The sequence below is a fragment of the Hordeum vulgare genome, chromosome 2H (assembly GCF_904849725.1).
Source record: "Hordeum vulgare subsp. vulgare chromosome 2H, MorexV3_pseudomolecules_assembly, whole genome shotgun sequence".
Lineage (NCBI taxonomy): Eukaryota > Viridiplantae > Streptophyta > Magnoliopsida > Poales > Poaceae > Hordeum > Hordeum vulgare.
The window spans coordinates 503,394,808-503,406,947 of record NC_058519.1 but is presented as its reverse complement, the minus strand read 5'-3'; the positions used below and the strand labels follow the sequence as shown (position 1 = coordinate 503,406,947).

At 45.1% G+C, this 12,140-nt stretch overlaps 1 protein-coding gene across 1 annotated transcript; it reads right to left on the bottom strand.

The window, feature by feature from the left end:
* Nucleotides 1–1,398: 1,398 nt before the first annotated feature.
* Nucleotides 1,399–3,118, bottom strand: LOC123428534 (protein SEEDLING PLASTID DEVELOPMENT 1-like). Its single transcript, XM_045112758.1, has 4 exons — nt 2,875–3,118; nt 2,102–2,309; nt 1,832–1,982; nt 1,399–1,611 (listed from the first exon to the last, which is right to left on the bottom strand). The coding sequence occupies exons 1-4, from the start codon at nt 3,116–3,118 to the stop codon at nt 1,399–1,401; spliced, it is 816 nt and encodes a 271-aa protein (XP_044968693.1).
* Between the last annotated feature and the right edge of the window lie 9,022 nt (nt 3,119–12,140).

Genomic DNA, 12,140 nt, shown 5'->3' with positions numbered 1-12,140 from the left:
CTGATATTCTCGCATATATATGTTTTGTTTCAAAACCACAAATTCAAGAGCACATAACATATATATCAAATATATAATACATAATATGTGCCCAATAGTTTTACTGATCCACAACACATAACATATATTCAAAGTTGCATAACAAATTTCATGATCCATATATCAAAATTCCATAGCATCCATACATCCAAAATTCCATAGCATCCATATATACATATAGTTCCTTAGCATCCATACATACATAGCTCCATAGAAAATATAATACACAACGTTACTTTGCGGGCATTAGTAAGTAATATTTGGCACTAAAACAAATGCCTTCATGTCCATATCGTAGTCCAAAGAGCATCCGCCTGGCAATGGGTGGGTTCATCCTCCTGGTTGTAATCACCGACGACGTCCTCGTCCTCCCGTCGTCGTCCTACTGCAATGTAAATAAATAGCAACACCAAAAAATCACAAAGTAATGACATTTTTTTGCAAGGTACAGAGCAATGACTGATACGATCAAATATCAATAAACATCAGCAGAGTCAAGTATGCATGCCAATGTCATTAGCAAAGTACAGAGTAATGACTGACATAATCAAAATGTCAACAAACATCAGCAGAGTCAAGTATGCATGAAAATGATATTTTCAGGGTGATCAGATCAAAGAAAATAGCCATACAAATATTGAATGTTCTCTGTTGATGATTTTGTTTTATTTTGCGGGATAAGTAACCACCGGTATAGTCAAAATATCAGTAAAGATCAGCAGAATCGGGTGTGCATGCAAGTGATACTTTCAAAACAATCAGCATAGAAAAAAATAGTCATCAAAACTGTAAGTAGTCTTTACCAGTTGTCACAAGGTAGAATCTGCGAGACCCGAGTCTTTCGGAACAAACTCTAGTCCAAAGAGAAACAACAATACAAGACGTATATGTTGCAAGTAGTTTCTTTGTTTACTCATGTTTACTGAAAGCCAACAGCAGACATGTAGACATGAGCACACACAAACTAAGCATACAGGTGCTACATCCATAATACCACAATGTTAAGCCAATATCTTGTTTGAGCTTTAGCCTTCTCTCCAGGATCCTGCGGGAAATAAGAAATGATGATGAGATTCATAACAAGTGAAGAAAAAGGGGTTAATGAAACACAGAAAAGAGACCGAGTGCATACAGTTTTCGGCTGTTGTCCTAAGCCTTCTTTCGAGAAGGCCTTGGTTTTAGTTTCCTTCTCACAGACCTTAAAACGTTCCATCTCGCGCTCAATCTGCTTGCGGGCATCCATGATACAGATTGCACTAGCATGTACCGTCCTTGCTCCGTTCCTAAACTTGAACTGGAACAACACAGTTCATCTTGCTGCAGTGTGAAAATACGATTGTTTCGTAATAGTAAATAGAATCAAGTGCAGCATGTCATTACCTGTATTCCTCCGACAAGCATATCTACTGAAGGATTCATGGTCAGGTTCTCTATTGTTACACCATGAGCGGAGGCAACAAGTTGTATCCCCCGCTGTGCAATGGTGCTAGCAGCCATAGCCTCTAGCTTAGTTCCAATTTCATCAATGACGATTGCTTGAGGCATGTGATTTTCCACAGCTTCTGTCAACACCTGATCGGCATGAAAGGGACAGATTTAACATACACGGTAAGTGTTAGATGGGATATTCATGTTCACTACTGTATAATTCTGACATACTTGATAAACAAGTACATCTGTTTTAAGCATGTGTGTCAATGCCGAGCAATAGTCTTGTGAGCAGTACAATACAAACATATACGATTGTGCACACTTCACAAGGCAGCAAGGTATTAAACTCAATAGAGCAAACCTTATGCTGCATTTCTTGGATAGGCACTTGCAACCTACGGGCTTTGCCTATTCCTGGGTGAGGAATGTCGCCATCTCCAGCTATCTCATTGAATGTATCAACAGTCATCACCCGCTTATCGTAGTCATCTGCTAGCATTCGTGCAATTTCTCTACAAGGCAAGGCAACAATCTGATGCTAAAATTGGTACATACTGCCATAGAAACTCTCCTAATTAGAGTTTCCATACGTAAGTATCCGTCACTATTCACTAGTACACTGTAAGCATACCTTATGACTGTTGTCTTCCCCACCCCTGGTGGGCCGATGAGCAGCAACGACCCACCAGCCTTCACCAAATCCTGAAGCAAATTAGCACTTCCGGGCACAGCCCTCCCGACGCGGCAGGTCAGTCCTACAATGTCTCCCTGCCTGTTCCTAATCGCGCTGATCCGGCGCAGGGTCCGGCTAATCCTGGCACGATTGTCCCCTCCAAAATCTAAAAAGAACTAACAACATTTAGATTTCTAAGCAGAGTCACCCAAGCTACACTACACAAATCACATAGAGAATGATATATGAACTGAGATTTCACTGCCTAAAAATAACTCACAATCCATCAGCAATCACTTATAAACCAGGCATATGTTGAATGGTCAGGCAATTAGCCTAAACCGAGCATGTGGATCTGACTGTTAGTTAGGAATCCAACAACACAACAGCAGGTTCATATCACTTTTAAATAACAGGAACTATGTAATGAGTGATAACATAAATGCTAAAAATAGAACTGAAAGTTCGTGAACACGGCACATATAGCATGGGAGTAGAGCGCTGAAACACACAACAAGAGGCAACCAGACACCTCCAAGTGGTTCTTTAACTCATGATCACGCTTGCCTTCAGTTGGCGTCTCTGAATTTCGAAGCAAGGTTTTTCAAAATTTCAGCACTCGCGTCCACATTTCAGTGCCGCGTGTCACTATCACTCCAAGCGGCTTCCCCTTCCCCCACTCGCCATCAGCCCGCAGCAGGCCAGCAGCACGGCACGACACTATCGACTACCCGCCCGGAGCCGGCAAGCGATCGGAGCCAAGAACGCCCCGCGACAGCGACGAGAAGGTGCTGGCCCTCCCCCCTCGCACAGAGGGACCAACCAGCGCAGCGCAGCGCAGTTCTTGGTCTTGCGGCAGAGGATGGAAATAACGCAGTCAATCTCATCATAACGGCCGACAACCAGTCCGACTGTCTTGCCGGTCATGAGTCGTCCATAGCTGCGCAGAGCTGATTTACGACATAGTAGTTCCATGCCGCCCAACCCAAACTAACAGCTGTTCCAAGGAAGACGAAAGGTACTACCCGTCGCCAAATTGAAGACATACAACTCTATGATTGCATTAACAAAGCCTCCAGTCGATAGAAGACAGTTCCTTGCACAACCCGCGCCCCGAGCAGTGGATCGTAGGTCCTTCTCATACCTGTGCAGAAGCCCTAACCTGAACATGGAGAAAAGACAGCAATGGATCATATAGAGAGAGAGATGGTACATAATCAACAACACATCGTATCAGTACCACTATATTCCCAATCATAAACAAGATTTGGGACATGTATCGTGCCAGCAATACCACTAGTAGTAGTAATGAGTTAACCAATTTGGGCCAGTATAACCAAGACAAACCTACTGCTCTCTCAAATTGCATGTTACCGCGCTAAAGATTTGATTTTAGGCCAAGACTGTGCAGATAAAACAAGTTAACATTTTTCTTCTTCATATTATATCGTCAAGCATTGCACGTTTCAGTGCTAACACGTTTAAACCAAAACATTTGGTCATCTGAAAAAGGAAATCAAACTACACATTTGCCCCTACAAGCATTATGACAAACACCTATCAAGCAAAATCCAAATCCTTCCACATGTAAACTTGAACATGCACTGGAAAAAGAAAAATCATGGCAGCTGGTACTCATCCAGAAATAATCATCATTATATTATTATTACAGTATCAAATCTACAGCTGGTACTCATCCAACACAAAAATCAGGAAACAAATTAGAACAGGCAGAGGATGCAAGAGGAAGGAGGGAGGAGAGACGGGAGAAGAGGGAGGAAGGGCGAAGGAGTTGGTGGCTACCTGCCTACGGCGTAGCTCTGGGTGGGAGCAGCTGCTCGACGGAGCGATGGAGGTGCTTCTGGGCTCCTCTGCCGGCGGCAGGGCAGCGGAGGCTTTGGCCTGCGGCGGCTAGGAACCCTACTGTCGCGCTCGGGGAGTCTGGTCGTTCGCTCCTCCCCACAATAATCAACTCCTTCACCTCAACCCTTGATCACAGAGCAAGCCCCGGCGACTCGACCAAAGAAAATAAAAAACCAGATCTGCCCGGCTTGGCGGAGCGGGGAGGAGAGCGGGGGCGGGCCGGTACCTCTGCTGGCGGCTCGACGCCCGGAGCTGCGGGAAGGTTGGACGGCGGGGAAGGCGGGCAGGGCGAAGAGGAAGCGGCACTGAAAGGGGAAGGAAGGAAGGGAGGGAGGGAGCCATATGCGCGGACAGACGGACGGCAGTGAAGTCTACCACGGACGGCACCACCCCACCCCCACACACACGGGTGCAAAGGCATAAAGGAAAGTAGCAGGAGAAAAGAAAGTCCAATCGCAGGCACCCTAGCGGGCGGCGGCATCTCCTGCTTCTGTTGGCCGGCGGCGCGGCGCGAGGAACCCTAGCTAGGGCTGCGCGAGGAGGCTGCGGAGAGGGAGATGGAGGAAAGGGGAAGCGAGAGGAGGGGCTGGTTCGCGGTCGCGGTGGAAAACAACTAATGGCGCACCAGCTGGTGGTGCGCCATTAGTAGTTTTGCAAAAAAATATATAGTAGTGACGCACTAGGTGAGTGGTGCGCCATTACTAGTTAAACTAGTAATGGCGCACTCTGCCCCGGTGCGCCATTAGTAATTTTGCAAAAAAAAAATTATAGTAGTGGCGCACCGAGTGTGTGGTGCGCCATTAGTGTCCATCACACTAATGGCACACCTGCACATGGTGCGCCACTGCTATATAGTAGTGGCGCACTACTTGTCTGGTGCGCCATTAGTGTCTATATCATCTATAGCCCTTTTCCTAGTAGTGCTGCCTCCCGCACCCTAGCGTCGCCTCTCCTCGCGCGAGCTGCCGTGCAGCGAGCCCACACCGCGCCGGAGCGCGTCCCTCGCTGGATGTTCTTCATCGACGGCCGCCGCCGGAGCCACCGGAACCGCTGCCGCCGGGGCTCCGTTCGCCAGATCCGTCCGCCCCCGTGTTGTTTCCTGCCTCGAGCTCACCCGTGCAGTCCCCGTCGCCCCGCCGCCTGCGCCTCGCCACCGCTCTGCCCTAGCAGCCACCGCTGACGGGGTCCCGTCCCCGCGTCGCCCCGCCGCTCCGGCGCGAGAAGCAGCGGCCTCCGTCGCCTCGCCTCTGTCCCGATCTGGACCGGGACGAGGGAGCCCCTCGTGCGTCGCCCCGTTGACCGGTCTCGCCAGCTGGGCCCCGAGACGCCCAGGCCCAGCGACCTTCCTGGCCAGCACCGCACACCCTCCCGGCCAAGACCAGCGCCACGCCGTCCCAGGCCTGCCTCGCCCCTCCGACCAGGTCGCCTCCTTCCCCGCCGTCCTGGGCCTTGGCCCGCAAGGTGAGACCGCCCCCGAGCCCCTCTAATTTTCGCTCGTGCGCTGTTTAGATTTGTTGTGCCTAGGTACTGTAGGCCCGATTGGCTTCGTTTCGGCCCAGTAGTTATTATAGGATTTATTTTTCGGATTTATTTATTTCAGGATATGCTAGATAATTCAAACGCCCGTAGTTTATTATTCGTGCATCGGATCGCAATGCTTTATATATGAAACTTGTGTAGTTTTTCGAGTAGATTCATAATTTGCAACTTGCATGCATGTTTGAAGTAGTTTGAACCGCCGTATGCCTAGTTTTGCGTGTTGTCCTAATAGGGATTTATGTCGTAATTATTTCCGTGCGTGTCCGGATTGCTCAAACCCCGTAGATGAAATGCCCATGTTTTTAGGGACCTTTTGCCATGTATTTTAGAGTAGTTGGTTGCATTTTTGCATGTAGATTCCGTAGCTAGTTTGTTATCTCGTGTTTAGGACATGCTCTGACATATACGTGTGGCGATATTCCTATTTTTGCAACCCCTCATGTTATATATGTTTTAGGGGTAGAAAAATCCATAGAATTTAAATGCGCATTTAGTTTTAGCTTTTGAGCAAGTTCGCGCGCCTGATATTTTGCCATGTTGCCCTCTTGTCTATTTTCTGTGATTTAATCCGTGCATGATATGAAGGAGTTGTCAACTAGAGATATGCCCTTGGATGTGTAGGCTAGCCTCTGGTAATTTTGGTTGCAATAGAAATCCATGTTTACGTGTGGTTTGCTTCTTCTAGAAAATAATGTTGCTTTAGAGATGCTCAAATATTTCTAAGTCTGAAATCTGTTATATTTTGTTGTCGTCTTTACATGAATTTATCTCGTGATATGTACCTCTTTTGAGGTTGGTGCAATGGAGTTAATTGTAGACCTTAAGATTCTCTAGCATGCTGTCAATATCCATGCCATTTAGAAACCGGTAGCATATAGTTTGTTGCTGTCAATATGCCTTCATATCAAAAACTGCACTGTCTAAAACTGATATTTTCACTAAGTCTGAAACTGTGTGTGAGATGCCATTTTGTGAGTTCTTTTCCTAGTGATCCATGCTTCCATGCTAGGTGTTATTAGTTGTATGTTGTAGTGCATCTTGACCTCTATTGCCTCATTCCTTGTTTGCGCATTTTGGATTTGTGTAGCTCGTAGTTGTGGGGTGTAGAAAATGCTATGTGGCTCTTTTTGGCAGATTATGTCTATTTCTTGTTTAGCTCGTAGTTGTTGAACCGTTGCTCCGTTTTGATCGTGCCCTATATGAAAATTGCTTAGAATCTCGTGTAGTTTCATATTATCTTGTTGGTTGTGTGTTTTGAAATGCTCGTGACTGTCGTTGTACACATATTGCATTCATGCCATCATATCTTGCGGTGTTCGTACCTTTTAAACCGTAGCTCCATTGGAGTTGTTCTCTATGTATAAATTGATTATAACGACGCATAGAATCACGTGAACCTATTTATTTTGCTGTTTAACAAACATTTAAAAGTGTTAGTTCAGATCTGGACAGAATTATAAATTAACGCATGAGGTCATCTCGGAGATGCTATATGACGTTTCCGACCTCATTTAAAATGCCTAGATAGATAGCTTAGTTACGCTTCACCTCTTGCCATGTTTAACCAAATTTAATATTGCCATCTACCTAATCGGGATAGAACTAAATAATTCATATGTGGAGTATCATCAATATGCAACTCATTGCATATTGAACTTCACTTAATGTGTAGTGTTCGATTGTTGTGAATTGACATGCCATGTCTTGCATATATTCAACTGATCATGCATCATATGTGGATTGCATCTTGTCGTGCATGTGCCGCGGTGAATATCTGTGTTGATTCTTGTTTACGATTTGCTTTGTCTCGATAGAGTTCCGCAAGCGTGTCGGAAAGTGAGGACCCGTTCGACTACATCGGTTCATCTGCTTCACGGAATCGTTCTTCTTCCAAGCGGGATCTTAGGAAAGATGACCATTTCCCCAGATACCATTACTACCATTGACATGCTAGATTTACCGTTATGTCTCTCTCCCTACCACCTGTTAAATATCAGCCTCCCAACATTGCCATGAAAACCTTTAACCTGTTCACAACCTAGCAAACCACTGATTGGCTATGTTACCGCTTGCTTAACCATGGGTTAGCATTGCTAGTTGCAGGTGCAGTCGTTTCCATGTGATAACATGGGTTCCTTGTTATATCACCCTATTAAATGCTATTTAATTTAATGCACCTATATACTTGGTTAAAGGTGGAAGGCTTGGCCTTTCTAGCCTGGTGTTTTGTTCCACCTTTGCCCCCTTAGTTTCGGCTACCGGTATTATGTTCCAGAATTGAGCGGTCCTAACACGATCGGCGTTTTTATGGGGACCCCCTTGGTAATTCGTATTAGATTAAAGCTGGTCTGGCAAGGCCCAACTTTGGTTTTACTTTTGCCTAATAACCTAATAAAATTGCATAGGGACTTTCCGGACCCCGAGGATAATTAATCAACCCCCGGGCCAGTGCTCCGCATGAGTGTTGGTCCACCCACCTAGCAGTCGGCGGTACCACCTCGGGGCAACTCGAGTGTTTGGCTACCGTCCACTATGCATAGATGGTGTGTCCTGAGAACGAGATACGCGGCTCCTATCGGCTTCGTCCACACACTGGGTGGCCTTGCTGGATTAGTTTTACCTTTTACGAGATGTCTTGTGCATCGGGATTCCGGTGATGGTTTGGGTAATCTTAGAGTTGAGGTTTTCCACTAAGGATTCCGACGAGATCGCGAGCTTCGTGATCAAGGATTTCTATGCGGCTTGTGGTAATTTGTGATGGACTAGTTGGAGCACCCCTGTAGGGTTAAATCTTTTCGGAAAGTCGTGCCCGCGGTTATGTGGCAACGTGGAAACTTTGTTTAACATTGGTTATAGATAAATTGAAGTTAACTTAATTAAAGTATGCCAACTAAGTGCGTAACTGTGACTGTCTCTTTCGTGAGCTCCGTCTCCGATCGAGGACACGGTGGGGTTATGGTTGACATAAGTAGGTGTTCAGGATCATTCATTTGATCATCAGTAGTTCACGTCCGACATGCGTAGATCTTCCCCCTCTTTATTCTTGTACTCGTAAGTTAACCACCTCATATAATGCTTAGTCGCTTGCTGCAGCCTCACCACTTAACTATACCTCACCTATTAAGCTTTGCTAGTCTTGATACCTTTGGAAATGAGATTGCTGAGTCCCGTGTGGTGTATAGATTACTTCAACACCAGTTGCAGGTACAGGTAAAGGTTACTTGACACGAGCGCGTTGATTGTTCATTTGGAGTTTATTCTTCTTCATCTTCGATCTTGGATGGGTTCCAGGCCGGCAGCCTGGGATAGCAATGATGGACGTCGTTCTTTTCTCATTTGTTTTCGTCCATAGTCGGACCATGCTCTTCTCCGTGTTGTTTATGTATTTTACTGATGATACTCTGATGTAGCTTGTAGAGAGTGTAAGCCAACTCCATATATCTCATCTTTTCAGTACATGTACTTGTAATGATATCCATTCTTAAGAAACAACGAGATGCGCTTCTATCCCTGATGAGGCCCTCGTGCCAAATTAAGGATACAATCGCATCTTGGGCCTTACATTTGTGTAACTTCAAACCCTTCGTATAACACAATGAACCACCATCAATTCTTAGTTTAACACTTGTCATCGGATCGCATACCGATTCTTGCTTATTATGCTAGTCAGTTTTCAGCTTTCTCTACTAAGGTACTTAACCAGGCGAACTAGAAGTAAAATAACAGAGATTCTCCCTTTACTTTTTAGCCAAACGTGCGGAACATTAAAGGGTAAACACACGAGCCAAGCAACCCAACTTTTGACCCAAGACATAATACAGAACCGATGCATATAACGCAATATCCAAGACGTCGAGCACACGGGGTAAAAGATGGTGTCGGGGTGATGCTTGGGTGAGCTTAATGGACGAGCCCCTATTTGATTAGCCGACCACATTGAAAATATGTATCGAACTGACTTGTTTTGGTGTCGAAGAGCGGAAAAAATAAAAAAAGGAAAGAGGCTATTGTTAGAGCATATTTATCCATGTGTGGTTTTGGTAATTGATGAAAAATTGTATGGACTAATGGTTGCATTAAGTTATATTCGAAGGATTTGTCCATAGGCACTTCTTGAAGTCCATCTATTGTTTTCAAGGAGTTTATATGATGACCAAGGTGGTATTCAAGGTTTTATCCAAAGACTTGTCATAAAGACGCAAGGTTGATCAAGACTAAGTCAAAAAATAAATCAAGTTGGTCAACACACAAAGCGTACAATATGTACCAAGAAGGATCAAGTGATCCCATGGTATGTCAAGCATTGTCCATTACACTTTGTGTACTAACCCATGGCCTTCGTGAGAGTTCTATGTAGGGTTAAGTGTGTTTCCATGGGTTTGCGTCAAGAGGAAGATCTCATTCAACCCATGGAAGATTGCGGTGTGCAAGTTAAAGTGGAGCATCACGAATATATCATGCTTGAAGCTTTCCGTCCATTGTGGTGGCAATGGACTTGTGAATATGTTCTAAAGAGTGGATCACCCATAGTGAGTATGGGGGAGCAATCAACTAGTCTTCATCAAGCCGATGCAATCAAGAAAGGTGGTCCGTCTTGAGGAAGTCAAAATCGTCATCTTCTAGCTCAAGTGGACTATGTGCAAGGTATAGGTTTGCCCTTGATTGGTTTTTTCTATTTTAGGATAGATTGTCGTACTGTCAAGGGGGGCTCTCAAGTGGGTAGCTTGATTGTATCGTTCGTTGAGAGCTCAAACCATTTTCATCCTTGCATCATCGTTCTTGGTTCTTGTTTGGTGGTTTTATTTTTGAGTTGAAGAACTTATGGTTATCTTTATGACAAGCTCAAGTTCATCGAAAACGGAGTTCATGTGCATATTCTATGATGTTTTCGATGTTGGAGTTTTTGTCGTTCTTCATTCATAGAGGTTTCACATATGTATATCATTGGTATTTTTCTACTACCTCTTCTTACTATAACTATTCGTTGTTTGGATAGAAATTGTCGTCTCCTATCCAACAAGCTTGAGTTCGGAGCTCATATGCGAAAGTTATGGTTATTTTTATCTTACCTGTTTTTCACTCAGAGGTTGTACCGCCCTAACACAGGTCGTACCGCTCAACCGGTACAACTGGTGTTTGGAGCAGTTGTACCACGCCAAAGTTGGTCCGGAGGTTGTACCGGCCATGTGTTGCACTACCACCGGACTTGGTTCTGTTTTGGTGCGGTGGTTGGGCGGTTGTACCGCTATATGTAGCCCGGTTGTACCGCCCGCATCACTGGTTGTACCGCCCCTGTGTTATTCTGCACATAAGGGGAAGATTTGTGGGGTCCTATTTAAGGTGTTCTTCTTCCCCAATGGTTCCCCAACTCTTGAGCTCGTTTCCCCCCCCCCCCATTGTTGACCTTCATAGAGCTTGCTAGCTCTCAATCCCTCCAATGGTTCTTGCTCTTTTTTGAGGGAAAAGAGAGAGGATATCTAGATCCACATTTCCACCAATCACTTTCTCCTCTGTGTGAGGGGAACCCCTTGGATCTAGTTCATGGAGTTCTTGGTGTTCTTCTTTGTTCTTCCTCTCATTTTCCACCATAGCATTAGTTGTTGTGCTGGGATTTGGGAGAGAAGGACTTGGGCACTCCGTGTGCCCTTGTCATTGAATTTGGTGCATAGTTTTGAGTTCTCCACGGTGATACGTGGAAGTGAAGGTTGAGAATCTTATTACTATTGGGTGCTTGGTACCCTAATACTTGTTCTTCTTGGATGCTTTTGCATCCTAGAAGCTTGGTGGTTCCTCGGAGCTCAATCATTATGGTGTAAATCTCCGAGCAAGCTTCGGGGTCTCCAATTAGGTTGTGGAGATTGCCCCGAGCATTTGAGGTTACCTCGAAGCCACATTCCATTGTGGTGAAGCTTCATGGTGTTATTGGGAGCCTCCAATTAAGCTGTGGAGATTGCCCCAACCTTGTTTGTACGGGTTCGGTGACCACCCTCAAGGGTCCCTTAGTGGAATCACGACATCTTGCATTGTGCGAGGGGTGAGGAGATTACAATGGCCTTAGTGGCATCTTTGGGATCATTGTGCCTCCACGTCGCTCCAAACGGTGATTAGCATCCGCAAGGGTGTGAACTTCAGGATACATCGTCGTCTCCGCATGCCTCGGTTATATATTTCCCGAGCCCTTTACTTATGCACTTTACTTTGTGATAGCCATAATGTTTCTTGTTATATATCTTGCTACCACTTAGTTTTTATCTTCCTTATCATAAGTTGTTGGTGCACATAGGTGAGCCTAGTTGTTTTAGGTTTTGTGCTTGACAATTGAATGTTAGTTTTATTCCGCATTTGTTCGAGCCTAAACCTTAATTATTTTAAAGTACATAGTCACCCCCCTCTCTCTAGGCGACATCCACTTCCTTTCAATTGGTATCAGATCTAGGTCTCTCATTATTAGGTTTCACCACCTAGCGAGTAAGGATGTCGACTAGGGGATTAGGATTCTCTGACACTCTCAGTTTCAATGGCACCAATTTTGATGTTTGGGTAACTCGCATGCTTAATCTATTTAGGGTCATGGACCCAACTTTTGAGAGGATTG

Coding starts and splice junctions, on each gene's coding strand:
- LOC123428534 (XM_045112758.1), bottom strand. CDS start 3,118: ATGGAACTACTATGTCGTAAATCAGCTCTGCGCAGCTATGGACGACTC. Junction 2,310..2,874: donor CGCTTGCCGGCTCCGGGCGG/GTAGTCGATAGT, acceptor AGTTCTTTTTAG/ATTTTGGAGGGGACAATCGT. Junction 1,612..1,831: donor TCCAAGAAATGCAGCATAAG/GTTTGCTCTATT, acceptor CATGCCGATCAG/GTGTTGACAGAAGCTGTGGA.